General features: G+C 39.5%; 3 protein-coding genes across 4 annotated transcripts in view; 1 reads left to right on the top strand and 2 right to left on the bottom strand.

Moving 5' to 3' along the window:
- Positions 1-2724: 2724 nt before the first annotated feature.
- LOC127963896 (protein FAM78B-like) lies at positions 2725-6230 on the top strand. The gene is made up of 2 exons (XM_052563987.1): positions 2725-3952; positions 5591-6230. The coding sequence occupies exons 1-2, from the start codon at positions 3690-3692 to the stop codon at positions 6111-6113; spliced, it is 786 nt and encodes a 261-aa protein (XP_052419947.1). The 5' UTR covers positions 2725-3689; the 3' UTR covers positions 6114-6230.
- A 1305-nt stretch (positions 6231-7535) lies between these two features.
- LOC127963895 (UDP-N-acetylglucosamine transporter-like) lies at positions 7536-13819 on the bottom strand. 2 transcript variants are annotated; one of them, XM_052563985.1, is made up of 8 exons: positions 13404-13819; positions 12490-12718; positions 10901-11055; positions 10699-10821; positions 10442-10616; positions 9087-9205; positions 8787-8920; positions 7536-8653 (listed from the first exon to the last, which is right to left on the bottom strand). In XM_052563985.1, exons 2-8 carry the CDS (start codon positions 12677-12679, stop codon positions 8563-8565), a joined length of 987 nt encoding a protein of 328 aa, XP_052419945.1. In that variant the 5' UTR covers positions 12680-12718; positions 13404-13819; the 3' UTR covers positions 7536-8562. The 2 variants fall into 2 exon arrangements, with proteins under 2 accessions (XP_052419945.1, XP_052419946.1); XM_052563986.1 differs by lacking the exon at positions 7536-8653 and having other exon boundaries at positions 9048-9205.
- Positions 13820-14091: 272 nt separating this feature from the next.
- LOC127963891 (neurogenic locus notch homolog protein 2) overlaps positions 14092-20235 on the bottom strand; it is a 51306-nt gene continuing 45162 nt past the window's right edge. The window contains exons 28-34 of the mRNA XM_052563982.1: positions 19474-19678; positions 19053-19143; positions 18809-18962; positions 18383-18705; positions 17877-18024; positions 17663-17760; positions 14092-17553 (exon numbers count right to left, since the gene is read on the bottom strand). Of these exons, the coding sequence (XP_052419942.1) occupies positions 16171-17553; positions 17663-17760; positions 17877-18024; positions 18383-18705; positions 18809-18962; positions 19053-19143; positions 19474-19678 (2402 nt within the window). The 3' untranslated portion in view covers positions 14092-16170. The remainder of the gene's footprint in view (positions 17554-17662; positions 17761-17876; positions 18025-18382; positions 18706-18808; positions 18963-19052; positions 19144-19473; positions 19679-20235) is intronic.

Below are 20235 nucleotides of genomic sequence, written 5' to 3'. Positions count from 1 at the left end.
TTCACACTCCTAACTGATATTCTAGATAGAGTGCCAATGGTCCATTTGAGACATAGGTAGCGGTAATGCACTTAAGTCTGGATCCGCTGTAAAGCAAGAAGAAGAAGAAGACGTGTCAAGCTCCTGCTGTTGAGAGGAATGCACTCAGGACAGTTCGGACATTGATGTGAAAATTAGAAAAATAAATAAATAAATAAATATATATATATATATATATATATATATATATATATATATATATATATATATATATATATATATATATATATATATATATATATAACATTCAGTTTCTTGCACAGACCGATGGTTTTGTGTCTTTAAACATCAATGTATCATAACGAGCCACTGGGTTTAATTTGGTTTTAATTGTGTATGTTTTTGGAGAACCAAAGCTGTGATTCCTATCCAATTACAAAACTGACACACTGCAACGGTTTGAGTTCAAAATCTTTGTTTGTTTTCTACTGAAGAAACAGTCACTGGGGATAAGCAGATAAACATCACATTTTCATTTTTGGAACAACTACCCCTTTAAGTTCTGTTATTGTACAGTAGTTTTTCTGACGATAAAGTATAATAACACTAACAGTGTGTAGTGATTATGTTACAGGAGATTTCTCCAAGCAAAAACATGAAGGCTAACTATGATGGGCAGAAACATCACATGGCAAGCTGTCAATTTTACTGAAATTAGTTAACCCAAAATACATTTGATTTTACATTATATTTACATTCATGCATTTGCCAGATGCTTTAATCCAAAGCAACTTGTGCTAACATTAACATCAACTGGTTAGCCGAAGTAAACTAGATAAAGATTTTTGTTGTTTTTTTAAATGCTATCCATTCCCTGGAAATCAACCCCATTATCAGCAGTATAACACTAAGCTCTCAATGGTAAATGCAGAAATGTTAATTTATGTGTGCTTGACCTCACGGTTAGATTAATGTAATGCTTTATTGGGTGGTTGCTCTGCACGCTTAATAAATAAACTCCAACTGGTCTAAAATGAAGCAGCTCTTACTAGAGCCTGGTTTTGTCAACACTGTCCTGGCTCCCTATTAAACATTGTTTAGATTTTAAAATCTTGCTAATTACTCATAAAGCCCGGGTATGGTTTAGCATCTCAGTATTTGACTGAGCCCTTATCGTATTATAGTCCTCCACCACTGTGATCTCAAAACTCTGAAAATACTTAGAATATTAAAATCAACTGCAGACGGCAGATCCTTTTCCTATTTAGTGACAAAATTACTGAAATTTAACACAAAAACACAAATTTATTTTTACTGTATTATATCCCGTTTTGCCATGATACAGATACAAAGTTCCCAGGGGACTGTGGTGATGCCCTTTTTTCAGCTAGTGCATGCTAGAAATGTAGATTTGTCTTTTTTTTTTTTTTTTTTAAAGAAAATGTTAAACAATTAGTTTATTAGTTTACAATTAGGTATTGTGATTTTTTATGGGGTTGAAAAATATGGTATAAAAACAAATGTCACACAGATACAGGTGCATCTAAAAAATTTAATATCATGGAAAAGTTCTTTATTTTTTGTAATTAAATTTTTTTTTAAAGCTAACTTTCTTATATTCTAGATTCATTGCACACAAACAAGTTTTTTTTTGTTTTAATTCTGGTGGTTATGACTTAAAAAGTTAAAATTCAGCATCTCAAAATTTTTTATATTTCCTCAAAGATCAATCAAAAAAGGATTTACAAAACAGAAATGTTCAAGATCTCCAAAGCAAGGTCAATTATGTTCTCAATACCTGGTTGGGGCTCCTTTTGTATGTATTACTCCTTCAATGCGGCATGGCATGAAGGCGATCAGCCTATAGGACACTGCTGAGGAGTTATAAAAGCAGAGATTGCTTTGATAGCGGCCTTCAGCTCCTCTGTATTGTTTGTCAGATGTTACTTATCTTCCTCTTCACAATACCCCATAGATTCTCTGTGAGGTGCAGGTCAGGGGAGTTGGCTGGCCAATCAAGCACAGTAATATCATGGTCATCAAACCACTTGGGAGTGGTTTTGGCATTGTGGGCAGGTGTTAAATTCCTGCTGCAAAATGAAATCAGCATCTCCATGAAAGCTTGACAGCAAATGGAAGTATAAAGTGCTCAAAAATCTCCAGGTAGATGGCTGCATTGACTTTGGACATGATAAAACACAATGGAGCAACACCATCAGACGTTACGCACCCTAAATCATCACTGACTTCAGAAACTTCACACCCGATTCTGTGCCTCTCCAGACTCCAGACCTTGATTTCCAAATGAGATGCTATATTTACTTTCATCTGAAAAGAGGACTCTGGACCACTGAGCAACAGGTGAAATGCTTCTGAGGTTGGTTCTGGTTCAGGAGTGGCTTGGTTCTAGGAATGTGTCAGCTGTAGCCCTTTTCCTGAAGACGTTGGAGCATGGTGACTCTTTATGCGCTGACTCTGGCTTCAGTCCACTCCTTGTGAAGCTCTCCCAAGACATCACCAAACTCTTGGTTTTATGCTTTGCAAAGCTTTTCCTCAGCCTTTAATGCAGTCAAAAATAATATACAAGTTTGAATCTTTTATCTGTGAATTTACTGATATACATGTGTGGCTATTCTCTACAACTACAAATTCCGCTGTCACAGACGCTCAGTTGTTTTGCACCAAAAATACCTTCATATCTGGGTATCAATCATGAGTCATGCAGTCATTGTGCTATTATTGCACTGTAACGTTATTTATGGTTTTGATGAACGGAGAACCCAAGATGATGAACGGAGTGTAGCTACGTGAGGAGGACTATAACGTGCACTAGTACTCCCACGCGCCTCTGATCGTTCATTCAGCACCACAGCAACCGAACAGCGACCGCGGTGTGCATGGGAACGGTTCATTTTAAAAGCCGTACAGCAGTCGTTTTGTCAGCGCACATCATTGCGGTTTTACCCACTCTCATCTGGACGCCTCGAATGTTAATATGTGGACGCCGGTTTACTGAAGGGATATACGCTATAAAGGAACGTCATATGTGATTTGATCGAGAGCAACGCTCCGCTGAGTTACATACTTTTTCTCGCGGATCCTCACCTGTCGTAAATCATGAACTACTTTGAAATTGTTTGCTGTTCCGAAAGTGCAAACCTCAATCGAGAAAAACAGAATCACGACCACCTCTTGTCGAGGCGAGCGGTCCGCCACACCTGACGGTTTTTCTGCCTCCGGTTGTGACATGAAAACTCGGACCAGAAAGAAACGGATGAAAGGACGAAGAGCTGCAAAAGGCCATGTGGATTTGAAAGAGAACATATCAGATTAAAGTGGAAGCCCGGAACAATCCACAAGTACGATCGCGACTGACAATCACAGGCATGGGGACAGCAAAGATCAAGAGATGGTCGGAGCTCTCGCAACCTGTTGTGGATCCCGAGTAGACAGAGATTTGATGTTGATTATATCTAAATGGCAATGACTTGGGGGGAAAACACGTGCTTTTGATTGATTGATGTCTTGTTTCTTGATTTGGGTTTCTTAATGTAAATGCATTCATTAATTTGAGGAGCAGCTATACCGGGAGCATACACTGGACATCAGCATAGATAAACGCGTTTTTTGGGAATATAAAGGTATATTTATATTGGGGGAAAACACCCTTCATGGTTGGTTGGTTACCCTGATTCTGACCCACTCCAGCCATGGGTTGCCTTCACAGCGTCGCCTGCAAACCCCGAATTAAACGCGAGAATATAGTGGTGTATGATGTCTCTGCTACTATTGACCACTGCCCCACACTGATCGAGGAGAATTCACCCATAGTGCTCCGCTACAAAACTCCGTACTTCAAGGCCTCCGCTCGGATATTAATGCCGCCGATCCCTCGAAACGAGGCATGGATGGTGGGCTGGATTCAAGCGTGCACGCAAATGGAATTCTACAACACTTATGGAGACCTCGGCATGTAAGCATAGTGCATGTTTTACGACTTAGTCTCGACCATAAACACACATCCTGATCTAAAATAAGGGAAATTTAGACACTGATAAGAAATCATTTATATGGGTAAACGCCAAATAAAGATGTCCAAGATGACAAAATCTCTTTCAATAAAGAAATAAATAAATCTTATGGAAAAAGTGCAAACTTCTTGGAAAATAAACCTAACCTCTGAATCCTGCATGATTTCAGGCATACAAAACGGTTTATAACCAACAATTAACAACTCCAAAACGTCAAAAATAACCACCAATAAAAAAAAAGTAATCAAACATAACTTTTGAGCCATGATTCATGAATATCAAGAGTTATCTTAAAGTTACACAACTTGTCTTGAAGAAAAAGTTCCAAAGTCAAAATCAATTAATAAAAAAAGGTAATTTAATTTCTCAAAATGTTATGATCAATCTTATGTTATGATTGATTAGATGGACAAATGGTATTTATATTCAATTACTTAAAATAATAATAATTATTTTAAAGTAATAGACTAATAAAACAATATGCTGACCAGCTTCAACATTTCCATTTCTATGGTCCAGAACTTCAGCCCTTTAATGATGCATTCTTTTGACTTTATTTCTAATTCTCAGGAAAGTATTTTTACTTGAAACCAAATAAAAACAACATCAAAATGGATTTACATTAGAAATTGAAAAAAAAGGTTTGTTATAGAAGTGGATTTTTAATGTATTTAAGAATGTGTCACTCCTATAATTTAAGTAAATCTTTCTTTTATGTGTGGCACTTTGTTTAATTATGTCTTCAAATAGTTTAAAGCAAAGGATAACTTTAGTGCACCAGTGATTTATATTCACAGACAGTATGCATACATCAGCTCGCTGCCTGAGGGGAGGAGTGTTTGCACCTTCATCAGTCCCTGCTCTTTCATTTATACTCCCACAAATGAGTTTCACAGCCTGTCACTGGATCAGACGGGGAGAGGCAGTGGATAAAAACTGAAAAGCTACCCTGAAACATCAGGGTGGTTACGCTAAACAGAGTTTTGTATCGCAGGCGAACACAATTACGTGCTCACTGCCTAATCTACAAATAAAGACAGAGCAGGAGAACGAGACAGAGACATTCGCACATCCTCCCACGAGCCCGGTGACATGTGATGTGGGCCCTTCTGATGCTGCCTGGGGGGCCTGTCTGTGTGGAGGTGTGGACATGTGTGTGGGGGTGTGTATTACTGCCTGAGCGGCTGGTTGCGTGGGGTTATCTGTGACACAGATGGTGCTGTACTGAAGAAGAAATGCCAGCGTCGGGTCATACCTAACAACACCCAGCCACATTAACGTCCTCTCACACTGAGTCATTTTACACTGGCAGCTGGGACCCTGATAATGAATGTCATCCTTAACCCCAGTTATCATTTGTACACTTGGAATCACCATCATTTTACACTTATACATTGGTGGACAAAATTATTAGAACATTAGTATTTAAAGGCTGATATTTCCCACTGACACACTACGCAAAAGATACAAATAACTGACTTACTAAATAAAATACTAGTGTTCTAATCATTTTGGCCACTACTGTATATTCAACAGCAAAATGGCTTGTTTGTTTAACGTCTGAACGTTAATTTCCACAGGTCAAGCTGGGAGCTGCCAGAGTTACGAGAAGGACTGGTGAAGGCCATCAGCGACTCGGATGGTGTGAGTTACCCATGGTACGGAAACACGACTGAAACGGTGACCCTCTCCGGCCCCACATCCAAACCTTCACGTTTCACTGTCAGCATGAATGATAACTTCTACCCCAGCGTAACATGGGCCGTACCAGTGAGCGAGAGCAATGTGCCTTTGCTCACGCGGATCAAACGCGACCAAAGCTTCACCACTTGGCTGGTGGCTTTGAATATGGCCACACAGGAGAAGATCCTCCTGCAGACAGTGAAGTGGAGGATGAAAGTGGACATCGCAGTGGACCCCTCGAAGCAGCTGGGCTCTCGAGCAAGACTCACCGGCCGGGTGCACCAGGACCAGCCCAAGGTGTTGACCCATATGGAGCCGATCCCTCCTAACGCTTTGGGTAAACCCAATGCTAATGACGCACAAGTGCTAATGTGGAGGCCCAAGCGAGGACCACCATTAGTGGTGATTCCCTCTAAGTAGCAGGTTGTGGCAAAAATGAAAGGTTTTTAATCAAAATAGTCAATCTGCCTTAAATCCACACTGCTGCCTTTAAAGAGATACTTTGTTCTTCAACAGCCTTGGAGACGCTTAAAGGGAGAGTTCATTCAAAAGATGAAAATTAATGAGTTGTATGATGTTTGCTCCTTCTGTGGAACACACATGAAGATAATTTAAACTATGTTTTTGTCCATCCAATGAAAACATTGGACCCTACTGACTGGGGAAAAACCCATACACTGAAATGTTTTGCATTCCACAAAAGAAAGAAAGTCAGACAGGTTTTGGCGAAATTATAGTTTGGGTGAACTGTCCCTTTAATTTGATACTGACATATGCCTTAAACCCGCAGATTCAAGTGCAGGAGAAGAATCCTTAATTCTGCGCTACATAAAGGGAAACTGGACCAAACCTGGCTTCATTTACTCACATTCATGTAATTGCAAACCTGTATGACTAATACACACAAATATTTATACAAGCATATAGAGCAGCAAGCTTTACATTCTAATTATACATACACAATGTTGCAAAACAAAAGAAGCAGTTGTGCATGAATGCATGACTTCAGAAGATCTACAGCTGAATTCAGCATTGCCTTTCAGTTCAGTCAGTGTTTCTGAAAGTTAAGTTTGAAGACAGCAGAAAGCTTTAACCATCAGATGTGTTTGCTATTCAGCACAGCATAAATTTAAGTAAGAAGAATCATAATAACCTGGGGCCTAGTGTATAAAAATCTCTGTAGAGTTCATCCTGAAAGTATACGTATGCACAAAAGCTAGTCAAGAGCATCCGTACGGTGCGCGCATATTTACGCCAAGTTTATTTTTTATGAATCCAGATACCTGCGTGAAAAACAGTGTATATCAACAGCTGATATGGGTATAGAAGTGTGTATGCTGTTTTCCACGCACATTTATAAAAAAAAAAGAAAAGGGTCTGTGTGTGGCCCCTGGACTGTGAATAAAGCTGCAATGGAAATGAGGGAACTTCGGTTGCTTAAATTTCTTTGCTCTGAGCTGAAGAATGTCTGGGGCTGTCTATTAATTCCTTCTTCTGCTCACCTGGGAGCGAGGGAGGAGAAGACAGAGATTTGAACAGTGCTGCAAACACCAAATCCCACCGCTACTCATTATAGAGGTGGAAACCATCCGGACCTTCCTACTGAGATAACAAACACACATCCAGACACAAAAGCACAACAAACACTCAACCGCCTTCACTGAAGTACCATCCTCTTCCTCCACTAGAGAATACTGCGCCTGAACAAATTACAGTGGAGAGATTGTTTGATTATCAAAAATGAAGCCAACCCACTCTTTAAAGCATCAAAACCACTGGATTTGTATAAACGGAGTTTATGATGCCATATGAGATGTGCAGAATTCAAAGACGACCTAATGCTGGTCTTCACAGGTCACCGTAGAGTTTATTGATTTCGAGGTTCACAGTGTGTTCAGAAGGACTGGGGCAGCTCGAGTTTTCCTGACTGTAAAATCTATTTGCCCTTTTTACCGTTTTCAAGCTGTGACTGCATGCATTGTTTTTACACCTTTTGAAAAAATGCAAAGCCTTTTCTCTTCAATTTTGTGCTGCCCTTGTGGAAATGTGTGTATTGTTATAAAAAAAAATTATATATATACACATACACACACCTGATTTATTATTACTCTTCAGCATGTACTAATATAGCTTCACACATAGTGCAAAGTCACTAAAAAAGCACTTCCTTGCATATATAGTCAAGTAACACAAGTATTCTTTGTAGCCTGGTGACAGAGGTAATCTGAAAAATAATCAACTGACTGGCTGGCATCGTCTTAAGTATTGTTATCATTTTCATTATAATAATATCAAAAGTTTACATTCTGTTCACAAAAGATCCCATAATTCCTTAATCTTTACAGCACAGAAACTAAGCCAGCAACTCAGTCAATTAAAATAGCATAAAATATTTTTTTAGGATTTGCGGTTTGAATAATGACACAAAAATACAGTGATGCAAAGACCCCCTTAGTAGCATCCATTGCAGAGTTTCTGCAAGATTCAAGTTTCATTTGTGGCGAGTTACTGAAGGCCACTGTTGCGAATTAAAAGCGGTCATTAACCCTTGAAGATGAACAAATATTAAATGGCCAAGAAAAGCCGAACAAGTTTTGTGCCATTTGAAAACGATACATTATGAAGTGGTTTAATGTAGCGCCGACTAATGTTTTTCACTTAAACCGTGAGTTTTACTGAAACCAGAGATGCGGAGCATTTCTCCCAGTGTGCTTCAGCTCAGCACTGCACAGCAGTGGCCCAGCCTGTTATCCAACCTTGTATCAATCCTGTTTTCCGCTCTCTACGCCTTCTCTCCTCTTCTCCTCTCTGTCGTTCCACTCATTTCATCGTTTTGTTCCACTCCTCTTTAACCTCATCCATCCACTTTTCATGCCCTGCTTGGGTTGGGTGCCGGCTTGCTCTCATATCCATAGAGAAACGTCGCCATTATGACCATTACTGTGCCCAGGAAGAACACACTGGACAAAAGAAGTGCTTTTTCAGTTTTCATTTCAATTAAATGCCTCTTTTTTTTTTTTTTTTTTACTCTAAATCAATTGAATTTAAAGCATTTATTGATCACAAGACACAAAACATTTGAATTTTTTTTACCTGGTAGGCTCAAAATCCTCAAGCCAGAAATATGAAATGAATGTGGAGAGGATAATTGAGAGTGATGTAGCAAAGCCTTTCAGTATGTTGTCAGCATACTTGATGACAGCAGCTACCACGAGCCCTCCAAGAGCCTGTGGGAAAAAAAAAAAAAAAAAAAAAAAAAAAAAAATTCAATTTATATTGTTGCACATTAATGTGTTGCAGGGGAAAAGCTCTTCTTGCTTCTTCCTGATGCAGCAATTATCAGTACTGACTCACATGTAAACTTGTCTTTTACTAAAAAGTTTTCAAGCTCACTTGGAGAGCGACCACAATCCAGGTCAGCGTGTTGTAGCCCTGAAACATTCCGTGTTCTTGGACTCTGTCACCATCGTAGGCCAACATCCCGAAGATCCCAAAAACCAGGCCAAACATGCCTGCACACAGAAGACACAGAGGGAGAAACATTTACTTCTGTTTTACATACAACAGCATTCAGCTATGTTCTTTTTTTTATATAAAGAACATATATACTTGACGCATTCGATCCATGTGTCCTTGCTCAATAAAAGCACTACTACTACAAAAAAAAAAAAAAAAAAATCTTACTGACCTTAGACTTTTGAACAGTAGCTTATAAATGCAAGTAATGAAATGAATGGTAACTTTGATATGATCAAATTATAGGTTATCACATTATGTTGGCACTCAGTGACGAACATGATGCTTTTTTGGCTTAGCTCATTATGATGAACAGAAGTTCACATCAGGAGGTGAATCACTACAGGCGCTCAATTCACACATTGCCAGTTATAAATAAACCCTACACTGAGATTCCACATGGCAAACATGAAAACACGCATAAATATTAGCTTTAAGTTCCTGAATGTGACTGGAAATGTTTTGGACAAGGATTTTGCTTGCTAAAAGAAATAAAACCTTGCTAAGTTTGAGATTGTTTCTCAGAAATACAGATTATACAGATGGTTGACAGAATTCTAGTGTAAAAACAGGTTGTGTGTGTTATATGTCATCCTCTGCAGAATGGGTGCCGCCAGTATGAGAGTACAGACAGCTGATCAAAAACATCACAATAATCCACAAGTAATCCTCACAACTCCAATCCATCAATTAAGGTCTCGTGAAGTGAAAAGATGTGTTTACAATAAATAAATTCATCAAGGCATTTTAAATTCATAATGTCACTTAAGGTGAAAAAAGTCCACAATTCATAATAACACTTTCTCTATTGGAACGTCCATCCCCCGTTGTCTTCTCGCATCTCTGCCTATTTCTCTCCTGATTCAGATGAGATGTTTTTTTCATATTTCAGATGGAATGCAACCGTTTAAAGAAGTTTATCGCTTCACAAGACATTAATTGATGGACTGGATTTGTATTACTGTGATGTTTTTAATCAGCTGTTTGAATTCTCATTTTGACGGCACCCATTCACTACAGAGATATCCATTAGTGACCAAGTGATGTCATGATACATTTGCCCAAAATCTCTTTTGTTTTGATGAAGAAACAAACTCATCTACATCTTGGATGGCCTAAAGGTGGCAAATTTTAATTTTTGGATGAACGACTTCTTAATGCTGGGCATCTTTTAAATTCAATACAGGGATGTTTAGTATAATATAAGAGCCATTTTCTTTATGAACTCTTACCTAGCTGGATGTTTCGGATCCAAACACTCTGCTTGGTCTCTTTAAGGATCTTCTCAAAGTAGACACCAGCAAACCCACTAGAGCAACAGGCCACCAACACGGCCACCAGCCCGACAAACTGTGAGCCAGGAGTCAGCTGCTCTTTCTGCGGGTCTGACGGGGAGTCTGCTGGCCACTGTCCAAACAAACAAGCATCATTTGCATGAATACATCAAAGACTATAACAAAACAGAGCTTTCTAATCAAAGTATTTTTACTTGTATAAGTGCAATGCCAGCCATAAGGATCAGCAGAGACAACCACTGGTATACCCCGAGCCTGCGGCCCAGCATAGAAACTGAAAACAGGGCAGTGGTCAGGATTTTCAACTGGTATGTCACCTAGAAGTGTACAAGAAAAAAAAAAACATAAGAATGATAGCCATAAAACTAGGCAACTACTGGACAGATAGTGGCTTACCTGGTAGGTAGCCGCATCAAGGTTGGACAGTGCTACGTAAAGCAGGTTATTCTGTAGCGTGTAGATCCCTGAAGGAATCGCCAGCTTCAGCGTCTCTATAGGCTTATGTAGAATCTCTTGTCTCAAAATACTGCTTAGCGCTCGGCCACTGTAACCTGTTTCACACAGACAGATCAGTTAGCCGGCAATAACGAATCTAATTCACAGCCATTCCTCCCAATGTAGATTTTCATTTCAAATAAATGTGGTTCTTTTTAACATACACATATTACGCAGCACAACTGTTCTCAACACTAATAAGAAGAAATGTTTCTTTAGCACCAAATCAGCATATTAGAATCATTTCTGTAGGATCATGTGACTCTGAGACGCATTCAATAATATTTCGCAATGGCTGTGTCCGAGAGCCTAGGCAGCTGACTTGCTACTTATCAGGAAATGACTTTGCAGGCAGCATTTTTGCATGAAGGGACCTCATAAAACTGATTACGGACAGGCTTCTGAGGCAACATAACAGTTTAATGATCTACATCAAAAACAGAACGAGTTTTGGTGATAACTAAGCAAATATTTAAATACTATAATACTGATTTAATTGCTAGAAATAACATCAAAAGTGCAAAAGGTTAGTCAGAAATATACATTTACACACAAAAGGCAACATTTTAGAGCCTTCGGTCGTAGCCAATATAACTGATTTCACTGTATTTTGGGTTAAATAAATCTTTAATGAGAATGAGAATAAAAATCTTTTTTTGTTTTTACCAACCCCAAACTTTAGAATGAAAGTGTATATTTCACAAAAAAAAAATATACAAAATAAAAATAAAAAAATAGGAAAACACTTTCTCAAAATCAGAGGTACCGGGCTAATATTATCAGCACTTACAAGAAAAAGGAATCACTGGATAAAGCAATATTTGCCAGGTTAGGGTTATCAAATATTTGGAAAATATCTGAAGCACAATGTCAATGTAGAAATTTATGAGTAGTATTATACAATCGGTTTTGTTTTCTGACTGTAAATTAATTAGTAATCCACTTGTGTAGACAGAAATTGTCTACATACATTTTACACTATTTCTTCAATGTCTCCCATACAACTGTTTACAAAGACTGTTGCACCATAAATGAGACTGTATTTTCTTCCGTCTATTTCAGTCATGTTAGAAGGAACAGTAGGCGTCATGAATTTATTAAAGAGCTAGCAATAATTACATTTAAAAAATGTAAAATACGTTATTTAAAGATAAAAACAATCACAATGAAACACTTTATAAATAAATAATTTTTTATTTTTATTTTTTAACTTGCATGTCATGCTCATTGACCAACATTCAAGAACCATGAGCATGCAAATATGCTATTAAATTATTGAAATATTCAGGGCTGCAAAATGATTAATCGGGATTACTAAAATTAAAAATAAAAGATTATGTTTACATACTGTGTGTAGTGTACCATGTATATTTAAAAAACACACACATATGTATACATTTAAAAATATTTGTATGTATATGTACATGCTTTCAGGAAAAGATATCAGAAACAATACTTGTAAAGCATGAAGGAAGCCTCATGAAACTCACTATGATCTTTGAAGACAAGCCCCACACAGGTGAGGATCTTGAGGAACTCTGCCACCACCACAGCAGAGGAGGCCAGGTAACGTGGCCCGTCACCTTGCAAGGTGCGCGAGTAACGCATGGTGAGCACCAGGGACGTGGTCTGGAACACCAGGATCCCCAGAGAGAGGTACTTCAGCTTGGCTGAGGCCATGATGACAGTCTCACACAAGGAGACCACGACAGACTGGGGCTACATGAGAAAGAAAGGGGCAAAGAGCAGACAGATGTTGAAATACAATCTTGTCCCAGCTGGCTCTGTAAACATTAATGGCCATAAACAACAGCTATAGTGTTTTTAACCAAGAAATATTAGGCCTGGCCTGCAGTTTACTAAATGTGTACATTTAAAGGGACAGTTCACCGCCAAATGAAAAGTGTGTCATAATTGACAGTCAGACTTTATTCGTTTAGACGCAGTGGTTCCAAAACCTGTCCTGGAGTGTTGGGGGTACTCCAGGACAGGTTTGGGAACCACTAGTTTAGAGTAAAGACAAATTGACACCTTAGTCACCATACAGATTCACTGCATCTTTTTCTATACAGGGGAAGTAGATGGTGACTGAGGCTGTCATTTCGCTTTAACATCTCCTTTAGTGATTTAACGAAAGACATTATAAATAATGACATATTTATTACTTATAGTTAAAAACTGGTTTTAAAAAAGAAGAAAAAAAAGAGAAAAACGTTCTGCAACTTCAGTGTAAATAAAGTCAGCTGTAAAGACTTTACGCATAAGTGGCTAAAAAAAAATATAAGTGACTAAAAATGATTGATGTTATACAACTAAGCAGACGCTAGAAGACAGACGTTTAACATAAAAATATGATCCCACTTTGTAAAATAGCTGCAAATACCACATATTTTTACACTCTCACCTTTCCTGAAGACTAACGTTACTGCAAAGATCCGGAAGTTTGTGAGTAGAAGTTTGAATACAAACATACACGTTAAAACCGCGTCAAAGATCAATCTTTCAAGATGCGTTCTACATAAGTTGAATCTACACACAGTGAGTTAAATAGTTCAATACGGTCATCTTATTTTGACAGTTGTTACACACTGAGAGCTGCTGCAGCTAAGCTATTTTCTGAGGAAATCAACCGTCCTGGGTAAGTTAACGTTATTCCTCGCGCATAATCATATGCTATGTGTCCTCCCATGCCGCATAACCTCATTCATCAAGAATGATAAGATGACTCTCAAGTGAAGTGTAGAAAATCTTCATATGAATTGCAACAATCTTGCAGTACTTCCTAGCGTTTTATTCTTTCGATCATTGTACCGTTGTCGCCACCTATCGGTTGGCGGACAGAAGGCTGTCGAACTGGGCTGCGGTCTACGATGCTTTTCGGAAACGCAGACCTGAAACTTGGTTGAGAATCGCGCGTTCACCTGCTTTGCATTGCATTTATTAGTCTTTCGTTTTTGATCTTTCTTATAAAATGCCCAATGTAGGTTTTCCTTTTGCAAGTAGTGGGCAATTGTAACACTCATATAAATCAACATAATAAATATAAGACAGACAGACAAATAAATAGATTGAGACTCATTCATTAAGCCAAATCAATTTGTAAAGGTTTTCTTTCCTTTATTTGTGTTTCATCTCTATTTTAATCATCAACTGTCTTGGATTATCTCCAATACACAGGGTTTTTATTTAAATCACAAATTGTAATCTATAAAATACGAAGACGAAACATTTACTTCATTCTAGCATACTGTGTTGTATATATTTGGTGAACAGGAAAAGAAAGTACAATACATATAAAAAAAAAAAATTATATACAGCACATATAAAATTAGCTTTGCATAACATTCGGGTGAAGATACGATGCTCCAAAACCTTTGCTTTGATCTTTATTTGATGGAGTAACACCTATTAAATTCCTCAGATTTCAGTACACTAAAAATCATACTGTTGAAGGGCCCTTAAGTGCTACAGGATATTAACTGTTTCCAAAAAGAAAATGCTATATGGAGCCATAAAGGTTTCTATTTGCATAAGCAGACACTCTTAATATTGACCGTGAGCACACACAATATTACTGATCCACCCACCTGCACAAATATAGCATACAGGAAGTTCAGAAAACCTTTGATTGTATTTCATCACCACTCTGGCTAATGTATGCATACGTCTCTAAATACTATTATGAGTGTTTATTTGGTGTATCAGAGATCCAGGGGCTTTATTGTGCAAAACACATTTTAAAAAAATGTGATTGTACTAATCCGTTTTATAAAGCTTTGCTAAAATACACAAAACAGAAAAAGTGAAACAGCACATTTAGATTGTATAAAGTATTATTTCTAAATTACCAAGTGATTCATAGGTTGCAACGACAGGCTGATTGTATTTAGGATGAAGGAAATACATGATGTGTAAATAAAAGATACAACTTCAGAACAAGTTAAACTGCTCAGAATGTCAATATACAAGTAACATAAAAAAGACAGAACAAAACTAATAAAATAGTAACAATGGTTACACTGATGTAAAAGGCACTGATAATATTGTATATAAACATTTAGTTTTCTGAAAGTTTCACGCTGCTTGATGATGGCAGCTGGAATTCCTCTTCAAACCTCTGTCATGTCTGTGTGGCCACTGAATACTGCATACCATTTCAAAAGAAACAAAGTGGAACCCATATTTACAACTTCTACCTCTCTTAATCATCGGCAAGGCAAAGTATAAACCGTAACAAACAAGTAACATAAAAATGTAACATTTAACTATCTACTCCACAGTTTAGCTCTGAATCACACATGAATGAATGAGATGTATGTGTAGCACATTCACGTTACCAATCGCAATAAAAGTGCCACCAATCATGAAAAAAAAAGAGAACACATGAAAGCTGACCCATTATATAAAGATTAAATTATCAGTTAAAAGCATAGTTCACCAATAAATTCTGATGTACTTTCAAACCTGTATGACTTTCTTCTGTAAAGCACAAAAGATGATATTTTAAAGAATGTTTTTCTTCATATATTGAAAGTCAGTGGAGTTCAAAGCAAACTTAAACCATTTGATTTCGTTGTATAGACAATAAAGGAAAAAAAAACTATTCTCAGACATTTTTTTAAATATCTCCTTTTGCGTTTCACAGAAGAAAGCAAGTCATTCAGGTCCGGAACAACAGAAGAGTAAATTATTAAAATTTTATTTTTTGTGCGAACTATCCCTTTAAGGTTTGTACCAACTAAGCATATCTGACTTTTAACTTTAAAAAAATGATCAAAAAAGACGGCAGATTAAATGAGAAAAATTTCCTTCAAATGGTAAAATTCTTGACTAAATCTTGAAATAAATTTCCCCAAATTGGGGACAGTTACCACAATTGAGACTCCTTAGTTTGGCACTGTGACTGTGCATTGGTAAAAGTGCCCTAGATCATAGATAGCCATTAACAGGATTCCCAAGTTGTTAAAAGTGGTTTCTCACTTTTATGATTAGTCCGGGGCTTCTGTTCGATTAAATATCCGGGCTAACGGGAATTTACAATGAGCAAACTTCAAAGTCAACACGGAGAGTGGAGAAGAATGGAGAAAGGATAAATGGCCGCTCCTCTGGCAGCTGAAGAGAGAGAGACAAATGAAACAGCCATGCAATTAAACTCCCGAAGGTCCAAGTTCCTACGCATACACACTGCTGCGCTGTGACTGCTGCGACTGTGTCGGCTGCACAGCCTGTGACGGGGGCTGCAGCTGGGCTTGTTCGGGAATGTGTGTGTGGCAGGAAGGAGGCAGTGTGTGGGGGTGTCCAAGAGGGGTGGGACTTGTTGTGACATCGGACCAGTCTGAGTTGGAGTGGGGCGACGAAGAGGACCAGGGATCAGGTGATTCAGGCGAAGGAGTGAGGTAGGGGTGTTCGCTGGGATTACGTGCGGGATGACCAGGGGTGGTTCCCTCGGAGCCGGCGGTGACATAGCTGTGCTGGGAAGGTGGCGTTGGATATTTATCCACGGGACTCTGCCGTGGCTGATAGGAAGCTACTTGTTGTGCTTGGCTCTCAGGCAGCCCATGAGGGAGTGTGTGGTTGTGACCGTGGGGGTGTTGAAGGGTATGCGACAGGCCGTGCTGCATTCCCACATTAGGCATGGGGTACATCATACTTTGGTTACAGTGCAGGTGCTGACTTTGTGCCTGATTTTGCCCCTGTGCCTGCATCTGCCCCTGCTGCGCCTGCTTGAGGAGGCTCTGCCCGTTGCCTGCCGCCATCATTTGGAAGGTGACAATGGGTGGCAGCTGTTCACGGCTCATGGTGACATTCATCGGGGTGAGCATGCCTGTGCCGTGGTGCTGCTGCATGCTGGTGTTCATCTGTTGGGGTTGCATGAGGCCAAACATGTGGCCATTGTAGCCGTGTTTGGCCAAACTCACCCAGCTTTGCTGCTGGCTCAGCATGTGACTCACAGGAGGCAGCATGGGCCTCACGGATGGGGTGCTGAGCAGAGGGGGAGAATTCGCCGTGCTGGTGGCGGCCACTGCCTCTCCTGCGTACGAGTGTGGAGACTCCAGGGAGTCCACAGGTGACATGGTGACCGAGCTCTCTGAGAGGCCACCAGCTGCTTTGGTGACATTTCCGCTGGCTCCTGCCACCACCGCAACATTTGGTCCCTCTCCTCCGGCCGGCTTCTTTCGCCTCTTTGTTTTCATTTCTTTTAGATCTTTGGCTGTCCCGGCTGCAGCAGTGTTTGCTTTTCCTCCTGCTCTGCGATTCTTTTTGCCCTGTGGTCCTGGACGCATACCAATCATGAATCCTGTGCCATTTGTCCCACAGACCATGGAAGAGTGTCCCCCACCGTTGCCCACGTGGTTAGGCCCAGAATGTGGGCTGTGTACCAGGTTGTACTGGTCCAACAGACGCACAATGTCGTGATGCATTCGTTCTTGCGCAGTATCACGAGGCAAGCGGTCAAGGTGGTCAGTGATATCACGATTTGAATAATGATCTAGGAGAACTTGTGCCGCTTCAAAGCTGCCCTCCCTGGCAGCCAGGAACAAGGGGGTCTCCTCCTACATCACAGAACAAACAAAACTGAAGTGTTTGGCTGGCACACAAAACATCGGTGTATTCAAAAATGTGATTAAACATGCACATAGACAAATAGACTTGAAAGAGTACCTTGTTGTCCTGCATGTCGCGATTGGCTCCGTTCTTGAGTAGCACTAGAGTGGCGTCTACATTATTAACAGCAGCGGCCCAGTGCAAAGCTGACTTGCCTGAGGATAAGATGAGAGTGATGAGATTAAATCATTTCATGTCTAGAATTTATTTCATTCCATTTATCAACAAAGTTATTTTCTATGATGTATGTTCATACAGGCTTTCATCTTACCATGGTCATCCACAGCATTGACATCGGCATGGCAGTGCACCAGTTCCTCCACCATGCCCTCCACGGCCAGTCTGGCTGCCAGGATGAGTGGTGTGGTGCCGTCATTCATTCGGGCATCAAGATCAGTGGCACGGTTACGGATGAGAATCTGGAGTACAAAAACACAATAATGATTGGTATGGCCACACAAAAACATTTTTCACAAACCATGAATAGAGAAAGACATTAAAAATATACTATCGGCAAACTACAGTCTTTGTGTGTATATATAAATACATATACAAATACATTTTTCCACAGTGCATGAGAACTGCACTAAAACTAATATTTTAGAGCTGTTGTATAGCTCAATTATGTTAGTCACTATAGATAATTTGCATGATTTATTTAAGAATTTCCTTGAGTTCTCAAGACATGGATATCACAAGTTTAATTTAATTGATAATTTCCATGACTCTGGGAAACCTGTAATTCATGATGAAGAGAGTAGAAGCTCATTCCCTAACCTGGAAGACTCCTTGGGCATCTGCGGCCACAGCCGCATGGAGAGGGGTGCGGCCCATGTTATCATGAGCATTGGCATCAGAACCAGCATCCAGCAGTCTCTTGGCGGCATCAGCTCGGGCGTATCGTGCAGCGAGGTGAAGGGCAGTCTCCCCGGTGCGATCTGTCTGGGCATTGAGTGATGCACCCTGGCCAATTAAGTCAGTTATGACGTTTGTGCCAGGCTCATCAGCGCCACTTTCCTCCTCCTCTTCTCCCAGCATGCTGCCACAATCGGGGCTGCTGCCACTTCGTAGAGATGCCAGCATGAGAGGAGTGAAACCATCTATGAGCATGAAAGAGAATATGGAGTAAGTCAAACTTTAAAAAAAAAAAACAAAAGAGTGAAAACCTTCTTTTCTAGTAAGAAAGAATCTCAGTCTGTTAACCTGGTCCTTTAACATTGACATCCAGGCTGTCCATGTCCATGTCCGCCTGAGGGGGAGTGAGTGTAATGTCCGCAGCTTTGTGATGCTGCAGGGTCCACTCTCTCCTGTCCACTCCTCCATCCACTCCGACAGGAAGCAATGGCTTGTCCTCCATCTGTGAGGTTGGAGGGATCCATTCAGATTCATCATAAACAAAGAGATCTGATATGGTCATCTTCAGAGCTGTGGCGGTACTGTCTCTTACCCTTGGTTTTTTAGATAGATGATCCTCCTCTGACCAATGATGGGTAAAACTGCCATCCATCAGCCCTACATCCTGTGGTTTCTGCATGCTCCTGAAAGAAAGTGGAGGAAGAAGGGTTGACTTTAGATGCCATCTGAAATCAAAAGGTTTACAGAATCAAGTAAAAAAAAAGATTCATGCTGTTGTTGCATCATATATTCATTTTATCAAATAAGAGCTAAAAACAAAAGAGATATGAAATTGCCCACTCAGACATTTTAAATAATAATAGATGTGTATAATGTGTTAGATGTATAATATATACAATATCAGCTGAAAGCACACGGTCACATTATTCTTACTTATTAATCAGGAACTTCCCATGGCAACATCAAGGCAGCAAATATCTTGAGATCATAGTGGAGTTCAGGTGCACACTTACTTCATGCCAAAATCATCCTGTCCCACTGGCTCCCTCCGCTTGCTGTCTTTCTTTGCCAGGAAGCCATCAGGAAGCCATAAAATCCCATGCTTGCGCTTACGCTTGGCAGCCAACACACCCAGTACCAAAATCAGCAGGATGATAGCTGCAGCCACAGCAACCAGGTACAGGAGACGAGGCTCTTGGGGTCCTGGGGGTTTAATGCCTGAGGTGGAAGAGGATGGTTAACCCATTTGTGCCAAAATTCTTCTAAATGGTTTCATGCATATAGTCATGTTAACAGTCTCCTATGTGAACATGTTCTGCATTTATTTTCCCCAGGGTTTTTTCTTTTCTTGAAAATCGTATTTGAATGTGTGGCAACTATAGTTGCCGGTGGGCAAATATATTGTTGTTGTCAAAATAACTGCTTTCAACAGTTCAATCTTTATTCATAAACAAATTTATTATGCATAAAAGTTGAAGAACAATCGATGTAAACCCCCAAAAAGTTGCATCTAGCTTATAATTTCATTTTCAGTTCAATTAAAATAAATAAATTAAAATAAATAGAATAAAGAAAATATTACATCTATATAACAGAAAAAGGTATACCTGACAAAAAAATTACACTTTTTTTTCAGGCCCATACTATTCAATGGCTGATTTCAACAATATTGATAATAAATGGAAATGTTAACTCATTACTTCCAAATTTCAATATTATAATGGAATCATAAGCTACTAGTCATAAAAAGAATTATGGTCCTTGACCAATTACAA

Source organism: Carassius gibelio, chromosome B8 (assembly GCF_023724105.1).
Source record: "Carassius gibelio isolate Cgi1373 ecotype wild population from Czech Republic chromosome B8, carGib1.2-hapl.c, whole genome shotgun sequence".
Taxonomy (NCBI): Eukaryota; Metazoa; Chordata; class Actinopteri; order Cypriniformes; family Cyprinidae; genus Carassius; species Carassius gibelio.
This window is presented reverse-complemented; position numbering and strand designations above follow the sequence as displayed.